Genomic DNA, 18,744 nt, shown 5'->3' with positions numbered 1-18,744 from the left:
TACCATGGGTCCCTCGGCCGAGGGTACATCAGTCTTTCCACCTGCTAGCCACTTGGCCACTACGTGACAAAAGGTGGAAGTCTATAAATACTCCTCAACTCTCATTGAGGAAAGGATCCACAATTTAACCTAAACACCTCATAATCTGATAATATCTTCCTTATCTCTCTACAATACATACTTCGCCAAGTAACACATAACTTAATCCCTTTAAGTTTATTGACTTTAGCGTCGGAGTGAGTACGTTCGGTGCAAAGCCGAGCCCGCAGTTTGTTCATTGTTTCAGGAGAGACCGAGAGAAGGATTCGATCAAAGACGTCATTCTATAAGCAAGTGTGGTAGCAAATAACTGCTCTGGAATTACACCCGGAACAATATTTATTTTCTATTACGCTCTCTCACTCGAATGCCCATTGGGCTCGAAGAGTGGTTAGTGCACAGGCTCCCCCATACCACCATGTGCTGAAAGTCCACTTCGTGAGTTATTGGAGGCTGCCAGAATTTGAACCTGTAACTACCTTTAGTCACACTGGCTCTAATACCATGATAGACGGTGTAAGACGATATAAGGCGATATAATCAGGTGATCATTATTAACTGAGACGATTACAATATATAGGAGAATGCCTTAGAGAACAATCCAAGGATATTCCACAAGATAATATCCTAACAAATACTTAATTTTAGAACCTGCAAGCAAATTAAATGTGCCTAGACACTCACATGTAGGTTTATATTCCAACACTTAATACTCGTGACTCGTGAGTCGTGAGGGAGAGCTTTATCGTCCTTCCAATTCAACCCGACTCAAATCCGAACTAAATCAGATGGTATACACCAAAGAAAACAAGCAATTAGATTAAAATTCACAAATTTTTCATCATATACAACCTATACAATAACAAGCTAACAACAATGATAGATCAATCTAAACAACGAAGTCGGTGACAAATTGTCAAAGGAAAACACATTACATACAGTTGTATAACTTCTGTTTTCTCTGTCATATTTTATTTCATTATTAATCAATCATATAAGATGCCCCAAATAATAATGCAATTAATCACTACTAAATATAATAATAAGAATGAAAAGACTTGTATCATTGTATGTTGCATGCATAGCACTATATAAACTTTACTATGCTAAAACATTCCTATACAAATATACTTTGTCAAAAATATACAAACGGGAGTAAAATGAGAATGCACAAGTTTTTGATGACAATGGCTGTTTGTGCCATGATTGTTCGGTTTTCGATGGCGGAAACTTATGTTGTGGGTGATCCTAAGGGTGCTTGGGATGAAAGAACTAAAATGCAAGAATGGGTGAAACCTATTAAGTTTGTTGCCGGTGATAAACTAGGTGAGATTCTTCATTTTCTAATTAATATTCCATTATGTAATTGAGGGGCGGCCTAAAGAATTTGGAGGCGCTGTTCCGAATTTTATTTTAGGTCCCAAATGTTATCTTTGTGATTCTTGTTACAAAAACATTTGAACTTTATTTTAGCCTACTTTATGTCAATAGTCCCCGTAAACAAATTACACTGCTAGTAAAAAGAGAAGGTGGGGCCTACAGTAACAATTTGTACTCCGTACAAATTGTTACAACGAAATGAATAGTTGCAAATTTACAATAATGAATGAATTTGTGATTAAAGGAGGCCCCTCATTCTGTTGGGCCCCGGTTCCTAGGACCAAATTGCACACTTAAGGAGCCGCCCCTATGGCCTATGTAATGTTCCCTCCGTCTTAATTATTTTTGGCGTGGTTAAATAATGTGAGTTTTCCCGTAAATATGTTTATGTAAGATAATTCTAATCTATGGTAAGATGTCACGTGTGAGTATTCCACATTTGACACTCCCACATTAACGAACTAAGAGGGTATAAATAAACCCTGTTGGCTGTTGCGCTAGTAAAACGAACTCTCCTTTCTTTCAATGGTCATGTCTCGGGTTCATACATCAGTACATGTACTTCCTTCATTCAACTCCACTCTACCACTTTCCTTTTTCACGTTTGCCAACGCGTGTTTTACGCGCTAAATATCGTTAGCTACGTATTTGTAAAAAATATAAAAGTTAGATATTTTTAATGTACTCGTAAAGACGAATCAAACAAGATTTCACATGAATATATTTTCACTTACGTATAGAGAGAAAATTGAAACTGAATACTCACTCGTGAATAGTGTTCAAAAATGAAATAGGTAAAGTAGAGTTGAATGGAGGTAGTATTAAACATGGTAGCCGGCCGCCGGGCCCATAATTGTGTGACTTTCTCCTCCTATTGTATAAAGCTTAAGTTTTAAATGTTTTGTTGTTGAGAGAACTATATGGTAAATAACTAAATAAGTAAATATGATGTTAACGGGATTTAAATTCAAGTAAGGTTAGAAATATTGTTGTCAGAATCCCGATTCGATCCTATGATTCTACGATTTTACGATCTAAAAATGCTTGACCGATCCCGGATCCTACGATTCTATCATGTTTGTAGAATCTTACGATTCTATCTATTCGAAATTTTCTAGAGGTAGGATCATAATACGATTCTACGATCTTACGATCTACGATCCGACTCCATAACAAACATATTAAAATATATTTTTATATAATAACATCGTAAAATCCAAATTTCATGTAATTTGTAGAAACATGTTCATGAAATGATACTAAACTTATTAATTATCAATATTTTGTGTATAAATAAGTGTTTTGATGTTCAATTATATATTTTTACCAAATAAAAAACCATATTTAGTAAATTTGTAGAATCTTACGATTCAACGATCCGATTCTAGCGATTCGATCCTACCCCCAACGATTCAAAGTAGAATCCCGATCCTAACAACATTTCACTTAGAAACATACATTATTGTCTAAATTAGATGCATCTAAAAATAGGATTAATAATAGTAGGACCTCAATAATAGATGAGCACGTTTTACAGTCTTTACAAGTGATTAGAGTGCATCAATTATTCATTATTCATAATAATGACTAGTTTAAATTACTATCAGATTTTTACAGCTTGTATATATCTCCAAATTGGATGTATCAATCGACACTATTGCAGGAAATTTTTTAGAAAAGGCGGTAGTTTTTAAAAACGTGTAAAGAATGTAAAATATTTTATAAAATTAATAAATAAGTATTATAATAATATTTAATTTAGTTATTATTTTATAAAAATTGAATTGGTCCATTATATTGTTAGAAAAGATCAGTTAACGTATTATACAACTAAATGTATATACAACTTATTCAATATAGTTAAGCTTTGTTACAAACTTGTCGAGTTTTATTAACAAAATTATCGAGTTATGCTACGAAGTTATTGAGTTTAATAAAATAATTATTAAACTAAATAACTTCGTAAAATAACTTAATAACTTGTAAAATAGCTCAACAACTTTGTGTAAAAACTCAACGACTTGGATTTGATCAACAATTTTCCAATACAGTAACTAACATTTGGATTTGATCAACAGTTTTCCTATACTCGAAATCCCACGACGTACTTGAAGTCTCAAAATCAGACTACGATGCCTGCGAAACAAGCAATGCAATCGTTTCAGACAACAGTGGTAAAACTGTCGTCCCATTAAAAAAGCCGGGAAAGCGATACTTCATCTGTGGCGTACCGGGTCATTGTAAAATGGGCATGAAATTAGAAGTCAATGTTATACCATCAACTATTTCTGCAATTGCAACATCCCCTGTCACATTGCCAGGCATGCCTCCTTCGACTATGCCTGGGTCGCCTTTGACGGGTCCTAGTGAATCTCCGCTCTCATTGCCGCCTGCACAGCCCTCTTCGGCTGACCTAGGCAGCAATGTTAATGTTTTCCTAATGTTTTTCGTCTCTGCATTTGTTGTTCTTGCATTCTGAGAGTGTTAGAATTATTATACTCCTATGTCAATTGATTGATTCATTGTCTAATGTATATGGATTATTTTATTTATTATATTTCGAGTATTAAATTAAGTAATTATTTTAAAACGTATTTTTTGTTTGTATCCAGTTGTTAGAGGACCTGGACATTTCAGTGGTAGAGTTAGAATTCAAAGTTTATGGTTATTTTCTGACTCATATCATTTGCCTAAAATAATCATATTACAGAAAAACGTAACAATATAAACGTCACGTTTAAATATGTGAGATCTCAAGATCCATGTAACCTATATATCGCTCTGCCACTGAGTAGTTGATAATAATAGCGGACTTATTGACAAGGAAAATGAAATAACGTCACTAGTTAGCATCAAGTCTTGATAACACCCTCTCACATACCTTTACATAAGATCTTTCATAAGGGCATGTGACAGGTTGATACCGAGACTTGGTATCACACTATCACCTAGGTCCTAGGGTCACCCTAAGAGCTGATCAAGTGCAGGCCGACCTATTTGGCCCGTCCCGCTTAATAGCGGGCTTGGACATAAAAATATATTAAATTATCGGGTAACAGATAACAAAAATTGGCCTGCTATAATTAATGGGCGGGTATGGACTAAAAGAAATGCCAATGGCCCGCCCGCTAGGCCCGCTTTAAAAAAATATTTTCCAATTTTTATTAATATGATAACTTCATTAACATAAAAAAAAAAATGTATTATAACAATATGCTAACTATTTTCTTAGATAAATTTAAGCAAAATGAAGTTGAGCTAAAAAAAAAATCAATTAGTCTCATTGTAGACGGGTGTATCCGTCTAAAGATGTAGACGGGTCAAATAATCTCATTTTTGCATGAATAATAACCCGCACCATCCCACATGTTGTGTGTTATTATGTAAGTGGTCACATATTTGACCCATCTACAACTTTAGACGGATAGTGTTCGTCTAAAGTGAGATTTTGTGAATTTTGTTATAGCTTGAGCCCACGAGCCCATGGATAGGCCCGCCAATTTTAATGGGCGGATATGGACAATCAAACTAGGCCCGCTATAAAGAACACGAGCAACAAATTTAGGTCTACCAAACAATTCTTGTAAGTTTGGGCCCATTTATATCGGCCCAAACCCGCTCTTGATCACCTCTAAGTCCCGAACACGGTCCGTCTAAACTTTGTCATGGATAAAAGATGGTCAAAAGGGATGAGAATTTTGATCATGGGCTCTTGACCAATCATATATAGTGAGAATATCCAATTTTTAACAATTAAAATAAGAAATAAATATTTGACTAGCCTGCTGCACCGGCCACAACTCTATATAAATAGAAAGTACTCTTAATATTTTCTCACATCATTCTCCTCATACACATTTCTCTCTACCAATTAAGAAATAAATATTTCTTCTTACCATTTTCACATTTTTTTCCCTCAAAAATGGGTTTACTAGACATTAACAACCTTGAATCAACACCATTACTAAAAAATCCCCTAGACCCGGAAGAATTCCGAAAACAAGGCTACATGGTCATTGATTTCCTCACTGAATACTTCAAAACCGTTCAAAAATACCCGGTCCGAAGTCAAATGGAGCCGGGTTACCTCAAAAAACTCATACCCACATCCGCCCCATATGACCCTGAGTCAATGGAAACCATCCTCAAGGATGTACAAAATGACATTGTACCGGGGATAACACATTGGCAAAGCCCTAATTACTTTGCATATTATCCCAGCAGTGGTAGCACTGCTGGGTTGCTAGGTGAAACCCTAGCTGCTGGTTTTAATGTGGTGGGATTTAATTGGATATCGTCTCCAGCTGCAACAGAGCTGGAGACGATAGTTATGGAATGGCTAGCAAAAATGTTAAGTTTACCAACTTGTTTTACAAAACAAGGTCATGGCGGTGGTGTTATGATGGGGACCACATGTGAAGCCCTATTAACCACCATTGCCGCCGCCAGAGACCGTGTACTAGACAAGATCGGAGCTGATAATATTAATAAATTGGTGGTTTATGGGTCGGATCAAACACATTGTTCGCTTTTTAAGTCAGCTAAAATAGCGGGTATTTCACCTAAGAATTTTCGAGCTGTGACTACGTCAAGAGCTCATGCGTTCGCGTTAAGCGCTCACGATCTTAGAGCCGCCATACGACATGACGTTGAAGACGGGTTGATACCGTTCTTTCTTTGTGCAACCGTTGGGACAACTTCAACTGCTGCTGTGGACCAACTTCGTCCTCTTTGTCAGGTAACATATATAGTGCTTGATGTTTAATTTGAATTGAATTTGTACTATTTTGCACGTTTTTAATACTCAGAATTATATTTGTCGGTGAATACTAGTAGTTTATGCTGGTTTTGTTTTGCAAGAAAAAAAACAAAGTAAATGTAAACTTTTTCCTTAACGGGAAGGATGAGACGGATGAAATACTTTTTTTAAACAAAATAAAGTAAATGTAAACTATTAACTGGGAGGATGAGACGGATGAAATACTTTTTTTAAACAAAACAAAGTAAATGTAAACTATATAAAATACTTTTTTTAATACTTTTTTTAAATGCATCAAGTTCTTTTTTTTTCTTGGTAGCGGTGCGCACTGAGTAAATAAGATACAAGGTGGAAAGACTTAACGAAAAATGTTTACTAAAACCAAATATAAAAGTAGGAAACCGATTATGAAAGATCGTACAAATTTTATGTACAAGTATTATATTATTATTGTAATATATTTCAGTTTGAATATAATACCCTCTACTACGGATTACAGTGTACATACTACATAGGAACATGGCAAGTACTCGGTACTTCTTAATATTGAATTAGAAATGAAAAAAATTACTAATAAACATTTTAATTACAAGTTTAAAAGGTTTAATTGAGGTATAAATAAATGATTATACGCTTAATTACGTTCAATCGATAGTTCTATACCTTAATTACGAATTTAATCTTATTCCAGGTTGCCAAGGAATATGACATATGGGTCCACGTAGACGCAGCTTATGGTGGAAATGCATGCATATGCCCAGAGCTCCGACACAACATAGACGGCGTAGAGCACGCCGATTCCTTCAGCTTCAATGCACACAAGTGGTTCCTAACCACACTTGATTGTTGTTGCCTGTGGGTGCAACACCCAAGTGCACTTATCAAGTGTCTCTCTACAAACCCTGAGTACCTTAACAACCACGCAACCGATTCTCAACAAGTTGTGGACTACAAAGACTGGCAAATCACCCTGAGTCGTCGTTTCCGATCCCTCAAAATGTGGATCGTGATTCGAAGCTACGGTGTCACTTATCTCCGCGATTTCCTTAGGAGCCATATCAGTATGGCTATCCATTTTGAGGATCTGGTCGTGGCAGATCCAAGATTTGAAATTGTTGTTCCCAGAAAGTTTGCCCTGGTCTGCTTCAGGCTCTCAGCCAGAGCCCTCAATAAGGGCCCAGGCCGAGAGCCAGTCGAGCCAGAGACGCTGAACCAAGTGAATGCTGAGTTACTCGACTCTGTTAACTCGTGTGGTCGTGTGTATATGACTCATAGCATTGTTGGCGGAATTTTCTTGATTAGGTTTGCGGTTGGTGCGACATTAACGGAGACTCACCATGTTACGTCTGCATGGAGGATCGTTCAAGAGCATGCAAACGTTGTTTTGGCTCGTAGAACATGACTTAATACGTACGGAACCCAAGAATGTACGTAACATGTCATTTTAAAATGTGTCAATGTATATTTTGATGCATTTCTTTTAATTATTTTTTCCTTTTTCTTCCTCCTACGTCATATTATTTGCAATTTTATTGTCAACGTGTATTCGTAAATCGTAATAATCGAGTCCATGTCAATTTTATTGTTAATTTCTCCGAATAAATATGTCAAAATTCATGTTGTCACATTCCGAATCTGAGCATTATTAATTATACTGTTTTTATGTTACTTTCTTTGTCTTACTAATTTGTTTACCTCTAATTATGACACAAAGATTCAGAGAAGAGTAGAAGGGAATTATTTGTAGATATAATTGTTGGATGATAAGTGAATCAAGATGAGGTGAGTGATCAAATAATTCAGGAAAAACATTCCAAAATTAGAAATAAACAAATAAATGAAACACCGAAAAATGAAATAGGTAACTAATAAATGACAGAATTGGTAAATATAGATGGAGCACTTTTATTTGTTTAACTTGTACCTCATGCATGGGTGATGGGTGATGGGTGATGAACGTAAATTGAATATACAAAATATGTATTATTTTTTCACATACTAAATTTACTCTTTCACATACGTTATTTATAATATTACCTTTGTCATTTTATCATCCCTTGCCCAATTTCCTATGTCTCCCCTAATCTCCCTTCACCACTAATGACTGACACTCATCTCTGGTCAGTCCAATCGCCGGCAACACTCACTCCGGAAGACTTACCCCGGCCAGCCGACCTTCCCTCTCCCCCCGCACTCTCCACCCCACGTGCCCTCCCCTCGGTTTTCTGCCGCCACCACCACCCGACCACATGCCGACTCCTGGCATCCTCCTTCAATCGCTCCCTTCCCCGCACTCCCTCTCCCTGGGCCGACCACCATAGCCTCTCTGCTCCGATCCGACCACCATCGCCCCAACAATTAAATCACCATGCCTTCTTCTTGTAACCTAATTGAAAAACTTGAAGATAAACCCTAATTATGATTCAAAATAATTAATAAAAAATTATTTTTTAATTGCTAGACAAAATAATTACTTCACTGGTTGAGAGTTGAAAAATTGTAATCCATGGTCAAGTTTTTAGAGCAATTTAGTTTTAATTTGTTTAGATTTTTTTGAACGAGACTAATTTATTTAATTTAGGAAAAGGGTATAGTATAGAAACTTTGTGAAAAAATATATGTGAAAGAGTAAAGTCCGTGTGTGAAAAAACAACACCCAATCTCAAATAAATCGTTTTATGGCGAACAACAACCTCATAACTATGTGTTACTTCCTCTAGTCAACAACTACTTTCCAAATTAAAATATGGAAGTTGTACGGTTTAAAAAAAATAAATGTAAACAATAAAACACATATATATATAATGATGAAAGTGGGTCAAATTGGTAAATGAATGGCTTTGATAAAATGCAAATGGAATATTGTAAGGTAATTTAGAAACAACCAAATAGTAACAAATAGAACTCCGTTATACATTTTCATGTAATGATAAATATAATAATTTTATAGAACAATTTTATACTACAACACCAATGCAAATTGATTAGGTAACTTTATTAACACTTTTATTCTAGGAATGAACATTAATAGGCCGTTTCAAAACAAAATAAATCATCTTCATTTCCTAAAAGGAATTAAACGTTCATTTCCATCAACGCTATAAAATGCTCTCAGATTTCATCGTACGATGTTTAAAATCTTGTGTCTGTCACTAGAACAAATATGGTCCATTGAATAAGGTATGGATGTTTAAAATCTTGGGTCAGTCACTAAAACAAATATCGTCCATTGAACAAGGTATGGACCTCCTGATCTCTTTAGGGAAACAGAAATCAATTTCCGCCTCATCAAAGGGCTAACCACCTTATAATCTCATATACCTCATGTATAGGGTGTGTTGATGGAGATCGATGTCAATGTCAAAGGGCTACAATAATCAATGCTACCCACATTATGTCGTTGCATATTATGCCATGTTTAGTGTGTGCTAGATTAGTGTGGTGCTTTTCTAAGAATTAAGAATGAAATATCTTTGTCATTTATGGCAAATTACTAATTTAACAATCACAAACTAGAGTTTGTGACGAGTAACATCCGTCATAAATTTGTGACGGGTCAAATAAAAAAAACTCATTTGGATGAATAAAATTATAAAAATAAGTCATTTGTGATTTCCTAGGCATTCTTACTTTTGTCTTATCTTCCTATGTGGATAATATTTGACCTGTTACAAGAGAGACTTATTGTTTAACAATATACTCTTTTCATTTCAATTATGTATTTACCGTTATTTTATAAGAGAGAGAAAGATCATTTGTAATTATTGTTATTGGATGTCAAGTGAATAATAACATATATGGAAGATCAAATTACAGATTGAAAGCATGACTAATATAAAAGATATATAAATGAATGAGACGCGCAAAAATAAAAAGGGAAAACAAATGATCATAATAGAGACAGTGGGGATTGTAGGAATTCATTGTTGGGGGTGCAAAAAATGAAATATCATTATTTAGACGAATAATGAAAAGGGTAAACAAATAACCATGCAACTTTTATACAAAAATAATTGTAATAGCGATTTTTTTTTTTTTTTGATAATTTTACAAGTGTTAGACAATTTATTACTCGTATAAATATAAGAATAATTTAATATATACTTTTAAGGTAGCAGAAGCCATGATTATGTGACTTTCTCCTCCTATTGTATAAAGTTTAAGTTTTAATTTTTTTTGGTGTTGAGAGAGCCACATGGTAAATAACTAAATAAGTAAATATAATAATTTTTTTTTTTTTTTTGTTGAAATGTGAGAAATATAATAATGTTAGAAACATACAATATCGTCTAAATTAGATGCATCTAATAATAGGGTTAATAATAGTAGGACCTCAATAACAGATTAACAGATTTGCATGATTTACATTCTTCACAGTGATTAGAGTACACCAGTTATTCATAATAATGATTAGATTAAATTATTATTAGATTCTTACAGCTTGTATATCTCCAAATTGGATGTATCAATCGACACTGTTGCGGGAAATTTTTTAGAAAAGGTAGGAGTTTTAAAAAACGTGTAAAGAATATAAAATATTTTATAAAATTAATAAATAAGTATTATAATAATATTTAATTAAGTTATTTTATGAAAATTGAATTGGTCCATTATGATGTTAGAAAATATACAATGGCTTTGTTTGGTAAAACTAACTGAAAAGGTACCAGAAAACTGAAAAGTTAACTGAAACCAGAAAAGATAGCTTATAAGGTAACTGAAAATTAGGAGCCGAAAAGGTAACTGATTATATAAAAAATGTTTGGCAAATTAGTGGCTCTGTTTTTTCACAATTTCATATATGATACTTATATTTTTATTCCGCTAAATAAAATGCATTAAAATAATTAGACGACTTTTTGTATGAAAATCATTGACAATACTAATTTATAATGTCTTTTGAAGATAAAATGTTAATTTAATTCATAATATTTTAATGATTAGTCTTTACAAACAGGATATTTGGTCCATTCGGTCAGGACCTAAATTTATCGGTCTTGGATCAGACCGGGCCAAAGACTGAAATTTTAGAAAATGAGGACCAAGGATCGGACCAAAATAATTCGGTCCGGGTTTGGTCCAAACCAAATGGTCCGGTCCGGTCCATTTTTCTGGTCCGGACCTAAATTTGCTCACGTTTACTCACATACCTTTACATAAGATCTTTCGTAAGGGCATGTGACAGGTTGATACCGAGACTCGGTATCACCTAGGTCCTGGGGTCACCCTGAGAGCTGATAAAGTGCAGGCCGACCCGCTTGGCACGCTATTTAAGCAGGCTTGGATATACAAATATATTAAATTATCGGGTAACGGATAACGAAAATAGGCCCGCTATAATTAATGGACGGGTATGGACTAAGAGAAATGTTCATGGGCCGACCTGCTTTAAAAAATATTTTCCAATTTTCTTAGATAAATTTAAGCAAACGAAGTTGAGCCCCCAAAAAAAATCAATTAGTCTCATTGTAGACGGGTATATCCGTCTAAAGATGTAGGCGGGTCAAATAATCTCATTTTTGCATGAATAGTAACCTCCACCAGCCCACTTAAGGATGTCAATGGTTCGGGTTGGATCGGGTTTTGCAAAATTCTAACCCGATCCACTTACTTATGTGATATAACCGATCTATATCCAAACTCGATCCATATCCAAAATTTTAAAATCCATACCACCCAAAATCCATACCCGATCCACAAATCCAATTCGAAACTTGATTTATTATATAAAAAATTTATTTTATATGAAAAAAAATCCAAATTTCTAGCTTAATAAAGCCTAAATTTTGAAAAATATTTGATTGGATCGGTTTGGATAGAGTCCGGGTTTTCTAATAGTGGATTTGGATATAGGTTTTTAAGTAGTGGATCGATTATGAATTTTTAAAAGGGTGGGTTTGGATCGAATTTTCTCCTTCAGTTCGATTCGGGTTCGGTTTGGGCCACAGTTGTCATCCCTAAGCCCACTTGTTATTTGTCTTATCATGTGAGTGGTCACATATTTGACTCATCTACAATTTTAGACGAATAGTGTCGGTCTAAAGTGAAATTTTGTGAAAAAAAAATCATAAACCTATTTTGTTATAGCTTGAGCCCAAGAGCCCACGAGTAGGCCTGCCTATTTGAATGGGCGGGTATGAACAATCAAACTAGACCCATTATAATAGATATGGGCAACAAATTTAGGTCCACTAGAAGTTTTTTTAAAGTTTAGGCCCATCTGTATCGGTCCAAGTCCGCTCTTAATCACCTCTAACACGGTCCGTCTAAACTTTGTCTTGGATAAAAGGTGGTTCAAAAGGGATGAGAATTTTGATCATGGGCTTTTGGCCAATCATATACTAGTGAGAATATCCACTTTTCAACAATGTGGACTAGCCTGCTGCACCACAACGATACCAGGGAGCCCACTTCCCTTTCACAACTCGTAATAGTCGTGTCAAAAGCAAATGTTGTAAAGAGTGTATTACTTTATTATGGCTTCCCATGATTAGAGGTGAAAATCGGGTTAACTAGGCCAGATTTGGGTTGGGATGGGTCATATCGAGTCAGCCTACACATCAAATCAAGTCGTTATCGGGCCGCACAATTTTGAGACAAATGATGTATCAGATCGGGTCGAATCAGGTTCGGTTACTTTATCGTACTACTTCAATTTCTAACCATTAATTTTACTTTTCAACTATTTGGTTTAGTTACTTTAATGTTACTCCCTCCGTCCTAATTAATAATTTACACTTTCTTTATTTTTCTCTCACAAAATAAAACAAATGTACACTATTCACTAGAACAAAGTGAATAAGTCAAAAGGTATCAAACTAAACACTAAGGCCATGATCTTTTGGACTGAAACTAATCTGATCTCGAATCAATCAACTTATAGGATCTCAATTGAATCAACTTATATTATCTCAAATCAATCAACTTATAGAATCTCAATCGAATCAACTTATAGGATCTCGAATCAACTTATAGGATCTCGAACTAAATCAATCAACTTATAGGATCTCAAGTGAACTTAAATTAAGTGAGGTATAGGATCTCGAATCAACTTATAGGATCTCGAATCAACTTATAAGATCTCGAATCAATCAACTTATATGATCTCGAATCAATCAACTAATAGGATTCAATCAATCGAATCAACTTATAGGATCTGAAGTGAACTTAAATTAAGTGACTTTAAGTCCAAAAGAACAGAGCCTAAATCACATTCATTTGATCAATATTAAGCTTATTTATAATTGTCAGGACATCAATTTAATTGGACTTATATTGGTTGTGTCGGGTTCGAGTTTGCGTCACTGATCATCAGACCGTACCGAGTTACAGCTCAGATCGGTTTCGGTTCGCAACATTCTCGGGTCACTCGTATCAGGACAGACTTGTCAGCTTTACATGGTAAAATAGCAGTAAGAAGCGGGCCTGTGGGCCCAACTACAAGTCTACAATAATCAAGTGACACTGCAGATTATACAATAGACCTGTTCACCTGCATAACAGAATGTAAAGGCAAACGTGAAAAAAAAAAAAAAAAAAAAAAAGGTGACAAAAGTAGTCCTCGACTCCTCGTAATAATCGACTTTCAAGTTTCATCAGTTGGTTGAACACATAAAAACGAACTCGAGACCTGGCAATTGCCAATTACACTCAGAAAAAATAAATTAACCAATTCCGAGTTTCCAAACACAACCGCCTGTAACTAACCAATTAAATCTCGTAAAATAATGAAGCTGCAATGCTGCATTAATCACTGATCAATTCCATCATCTTTCAAAACTCCCTAGGAGCATTTCAGAATCTCGAGACACTCCGTCTTTTGAGTTCTGACTGTAAATCCTGGTTCCGCTACAGCAAAAAAGCAGAAGGCAATCTTATATCAATGCAGCAACTGGACCCGGAGTGGACCCCGCTGGCGGCGTAGGTGGGACCGGTGTGGACCCAGCTGGCGTACTCGGCGGACTTACAATTGGTGGATTAGCTGCTGTTCCTGCAGTTGGAGGTACTGGCGATGGCGGACTTACGATTGGCGGTGGCGGTGGCAAAACCGGTTCGGACGGCGGTATTGGCGGTGGCGGAGGAAATTGGTTCGGTACTAGGTTCGGAGGCGGCGGAGATGAATCCTGGCTCGGTGGTGGTAGGTTCGGATAAGGTATGGATGAGCTTGGTGGTGGCGGTGGTAGGTTCGGAGTTGGGGTTGTGGTAGGAAATGGGGTGGGGTTTAGGTTCGGGTTTTGGTCTGGGAAGTTGTCCGAACCACATGAGGAGGAGGAGGAGTCATCCGAAGCACATTTTTGGGATTTGGTGTTATGGTGTTTGATAAGAGTGAAGCCCAATACAATGCCGGTGATGACGAGGACGACGACGATGAAGATGAAGATCTTGGTTGCTTTGCCAATATAACACATTTTCTGATCTTTAAATGGGTCATATACTAGAAATATATGAATATGAATTGAACTAAAAAATAAAAAAAAATTGTGTTTTGTGTTTGTATTGATTCAATGATGATTAAGAGAGAAAGGAATCCAAGGAAAGTGAGTGAAATGAGATGAGTGCATTTGGTGGTTGTGTGTTTGGACGTTGTAAATTGTAAGTTTGTAAGAGTTGTAAAAGGGTTAGTAATTAGTGGCATGTGACACCAATTAAATTGGGATAGAGGTAACTAGTGAAGGAAGGGGTGGTGATTTCAAGACAACTAGACAAGCATGATAGTATTATATTATCACAAAATAGAGGTGGTCATTTGGGCGGGTTGGTCGACTTTTCATGGCATGTGTGGCTCGGCCTGGTCTCAGAACTAGGCCGGTTATGGGGTGTAACTTCCCCAATTTGTTATGCCTTGCTGCTAAAAAGAGCAAAAAGAAAAAAGTTGGTTTGGATCGGCCCAACCTAGCCAATAGCCATGGGTCGATATAAACTTTATAAAGGTCGGTCTGATCAAATCCAGCCTTGTTTGATGACCACTTTTGCTACACCAAAGAAAAATACTAAGAATATGGGTTGTTTTCTTTAATAATTAGAAGTTAAAAATTGGGTAAGGTTGAATTTAGAGTTAAGGTCGTAAAAATCGTGATTATGAATGAGTAATTCGAAACGAAGAACTATAAAGACTTGTTTGGTTGACATAAGGGAACTAAAGTTCCCGGGAACTTCAAGTTCACATGAATTTCCAATTCATGTGAATTCCCAAAAAGTGTTTGGTTTGCATGTGGGAAGTTAATTCATGTGGGAAGTTCCAATGACCAAGGGGGGGCTTGATGAGTGACTTCCCACATAATGGAGGAAGTAGATTCATGTGGGAAGTTCTACTTCCCATGATTTTGGCAATCAAACAACATCATGGTTTTACACTTCCTAGGAAGTTTAAAATCCATGATTTTAATGGACAACCAAACAAGCCCTAAAATGAAATAAACTAGAAATTACGTAGATAAGAGGGTGAAGGGAACATGTTAGTTGTCATTTATAAATACCTCCATCTTCTTAAATACTTGACTAGGGAACTTGCTCGTCGGAGTTTCGACTTGCCTACTCTTGTTCAACACCTTATTTAACACCACGTTTTATTAGGTTCATGGTTGGAACACCATTGAACAAGCCTTTAGTAATTTCAATTACCAACATCAGCAGCACCTCGCAAGTGCCCTCTTAGTGGTTGTCAAAGTGCGCATAGTGATAATACAACTTTGGACTCCGGTGTTGTTTGGGAGTCGACAAACTTGTCGAGGCAACTTCTATTAAATACATGACTCGTTTGGTTCGCCATAGGAAGATAAAATTCTCGGGAAGATTAAATTCATATGAACTTGAAAATCACGTGAATTGGTTAAATGTTGTTTGGTTGAATGTGGGAAGTTCAATTCATGTGAGAATTCCCACTTGCCTAAGAGGGGTTGATAAGTGACATCCTATATTATCTAGGAATTGGAGTTCCATTGGAAGTTCTACTTCCCATGAATTGGGCAACCAAACAAGGCTCCATTTAGCCATTTTCCATGATTTTTCAATTCCCGTGATTTTAAAAGGCAACCAAACAACCCAGTGTTTTACAAGATAAAATAAATAATAACCGACCCATACCGCGAATATAGGATGAACACCATACCGGACCAACCGGATCAAATATGTGGGCCGAACGGCCCTTCCCAAGAACCCCTCTTTCTATAAACCTCCCCCAAATTTCCCCCCTTTCCATAAACCCTAGTTCTTATAAATCCCTCTTCCCCCTTCTTAATTCCACCATTCGCCTCAATCAAACCCTAATTCAACACAAACCCTAATCGATTAACAATGTCGTCGAAACGATCGCGCCCTTACGACGACCCACCTTCCCCCGAATCCTCTGAAGAAGAAGAGGAGGAAGAAGAAGAACAAGAAGAACAAGCCTCAATTCAAAACCCTAAAAAAACTCAATCTGATGAAGAAGAAGAAGAGGAAGAGGAGGAAGAAGAAGAAGTTGAAGAAGAAGTAGAGGAAGAAGTAGAGGAAGAGGAAGAAGAGGAAGAAGAAGAAGAAACCAATGCGGATTTGATGAAGAAATCAACTAATAATTATACTACCAAGGTTTCAAAACCCGAAGCGGAATCTGGGTCGGATTCGGAATCCGAACCCGAACCCGAAACCAATTACATTGCCAAGCCAATCGCGAAGGAATCGCCTTTGCCGAAAGTTAAGAATGTAGCTAAAACGACGTCGGTGGTGGAGGAGAAATTGAAGAAAGCGGCGAAGGCGGTGAAACCGTCGCCAAAGCTAAGCAATGGTGGTGGTGAAGATGATGAAGATGGCGGCGAAAAGAAAGCCCTTTTTGCTAGGGTTTGGAGTTATGAAGACGAAATTGCGGTTTTGCAAGGTATGATTGATTTTAGAAAGGGGAATGGTAAAGACCCGCATTCGAATTCTGATGAGTTTTATAATTTTGTTAAGTTTAAGATTAGTAATGGGAAATTTACGAAATCCCAAGTTGTTGATAAAGTTAGGAGATTGAAGAAAAAGTATATGACTAATGTAGGGAAATCGAGTAAAGGTAAGCCTGTTGAATTCTCTAATCCCCATGATCTTGAGGCTTATAAGTTAAGCGAAATAATTTGGGGCGAAAACGATGGAGAGAATGCTGCTAATGTTAGTTATAAAGTTAAGAGCAGTAGTTCCAATGCTAAGAGTGGGAATTCTGTTGCTACCATTGGTGTGGTTGCGCTTCCGGCTTCAGATAATGAGAATGTTGGTAATGTGGTTAGGGGTGGTGGTGGTGGTAGGAGTGCTAAAAAGCCGAAAATTTCGGAAGTGAGTCATGCAATGGAGGTGGATGAGGTGAAGAAAGTGAAGGTGGGAAAGGTTGAAGGTGAGGGGAGTGGTGGGGAGAAGGGTTTTGCGGAATTGTATCCGAATTTGATGAAGTCGTTTGAGGGTAATTGTGCTCCTAAGGCGCCGGTTGTGCATGAGTTGATGAGTTGTTTGGGTATGGTTGATGCTTCGGTTTTGGAGGACTGGGATAGGAAGTGGCAGAATGTTCGTATTTCTGAGATGAATGCTTTTATTAGTAGGAGTGCTGTGATTCAGGAGCAAGCTAGTTGGTATGCTGCTAATGCTATGAAATCGTTTAAATCTTAGGGTGATGTCGGTTTTAGTACTCCTTTGTTCTTTTTATATGGTGCTTAATTGACTTTCTGCTTAAGCGGTGTCGTTTTGGGAATTTTGATGGGGACATGTGGAACAAAGGGAGTATCTTTTGTTGATATGATTGGTTATAGTATATGGCTTGTGTTTTGTTTTGCTGTTGGATTAGATTGTTGTCCAATTTTGCAATGCCATACTATTTGCGGTGTAATCAAACTCGTTTCGTTTGCCTTATGTGGCTGAATCTTTGTGGTATAAAATGTTGCGATTTTAATTACTTGTTCTTTGTTTGAGCATTATCTTGATTTAATTAACTGTTGATGTTACTTTGTGAAATCTACTATCTGAATGACTGAGATGCAGTCTCAGTTACTCTTACTGATAACTGATTGAGACAGGTTATGCATTCTAGTATTGACGGGCAGATGTCTCACTGTCTCTGCTACTGTTCTTTGTGCGGGTTAGACAGTCTTTTTTTTTTCTTTCGGGGATGATGAGGTACTAGCTACTAGGCCGTACAATACAAGGAAAAGGGAGGATTTGAACTTGCTACCTATAGTTGCATGGATCACACCTCCTCGGTTCTTCCTAACCGAATCTGATGCAGTTAAAACCCGAGTCTGAGTTTTAAGTGAAATCTAGCATATGAACGATAAGAAAGCAGTCTGAGGTACCCTTGTTGATGACTGATTTTGGAATTTGTTACGATGAATTGTGAGAAAGATAGGTTATGTATGCATGATGCTCCGCACATCAGAAGCGGACTGTAACACTGTATAACATCACTGTAGTCCTGCTGAACCGCAGGCATATACTGGGTATTCAACTTCCTACGTTTGTATCTTCCACCATTTAAAATTGAATGTGTTGAGTTATTATGAGGAAACGTCTGAGAAAATCGAACTCTGCATTACTTTTTCCTGAAGCAGTGCTCGGGGACGGCTGTTGTG

At 36.7% G+C, this 18,744-nt stretch overlaps 3 protein-coding genes across 3 annotated transcripts; all 3 read left to right on the top strand.

Annotated features, from left to right (window-relative positions):
• The first annotated feature begins 1,226 nt into the window (after positions 1-1,226).
• On the top strand, positions 1,227-3,898 carry LOC141612599 (mavicyanin-like). Its single transcript, XM_074431410.1, has 2 exons — positions 1,227-1,365; positions 3,498-3,898. The coding sequence occupies exons 1-2, from the start codon at positions 1,227-1,229 to the stop codon at positions 3,896-3,898; spliced, it is 540 nt and encodes a 179-aa protein (XP_074287511.1).
• A 1,351-nt stretch (positions 3,899-5,249) lies between these two features.
• On the top strand, positions 5,250-7,803 carry LOC141610654 (tyrosine decarboxylase-like). The gene is made up of 2 exons (XM_074428851.1): positions 5,250-6,157; positions 6,870-7,803. Exons 1-2 carry the CDS (start codon positions 5,342-5,344, stop codon positions 7,578-7,580), a joined length of 1,527 nt encoding a protein of 508 aa, XP_074284952.1. The 5' UTR covers positions 5,250-5,341; the 3' UTR covers positions 7,581-7,803.
• Positions 7,804-16,362: 8,559 nt separating this feature from the next.
• On the top strand, positions 16,363-18,071 carry LOC141610653 (uncharacterized). Its single transcript, XM_074428849.1, has one exon. It carries the CDS (start codon positions 16,472-16,474, stop codon positions 17,786-17,788), a length of 1,317 nt encoding a protein of 438 aa, XP_074284950.1. The 5' UTR covers positions 16,363-16,471; the 3' UTR covers positions 17,789-18,071.
• The last annotated feature ends 673 nt before the right edge of the window (positions 18,072-18,744 follow it).

Source organism: Silene latifolia, chromosome 11 (genome assembly GCF_048544455.1).
Source record: "Silene latifolia isolate original U9 population chromosome 11, ASM4854445v1, whole genome shotgun sequence".
Classification (NCBI taxonomy): domain Eukaryota; kingdom Viridiplantae; phylum Streptophyta; class Magnoliopsida; order Caryophyllales; family Caryophyllaceae; genus Silene; species Silene latifolia.
Note: the sequence above shows the minus strand (reverse complement) of the source record. Positions and strands in the feature narration are given on the sequence as shown.

Coding starts and splice junctions, on each gene's coding strand:
- LOC141612599 (XM_074431410.1), top strand. CDS start 1,227: ATGGCTGTTTGTGCCATGATTGTTCGGTTTTCGATGGCGGAAACTTAT. Junction 1,366..3,497: donor TGTTGCCGGTGATAAACTAG/GTGAGATTCTTC, acceptor TTTGATCAACAG/TTTTCCTATACTCGAAATCC.
- LOC141610654 (XM_074428851.1), top strand. CDS start 5,342: ATGGGTTTACTAGACATTAACAACCTTGAATCAACACCATTACTAAAA. Junction 6,158..6,869: donor AACTTCGTCCTCTTTGTCAG/GTAACATATATA, acceptor ATCTTATTCCAG/GTTGCCAAGGAATATGACAT.
- LOC141610653 (XM_074428849.1), top strand. CDS start 16,472: ATGTCGTCGAAACGATCGCGCCCTTACGACGACCCACCTTCCCCCGAA.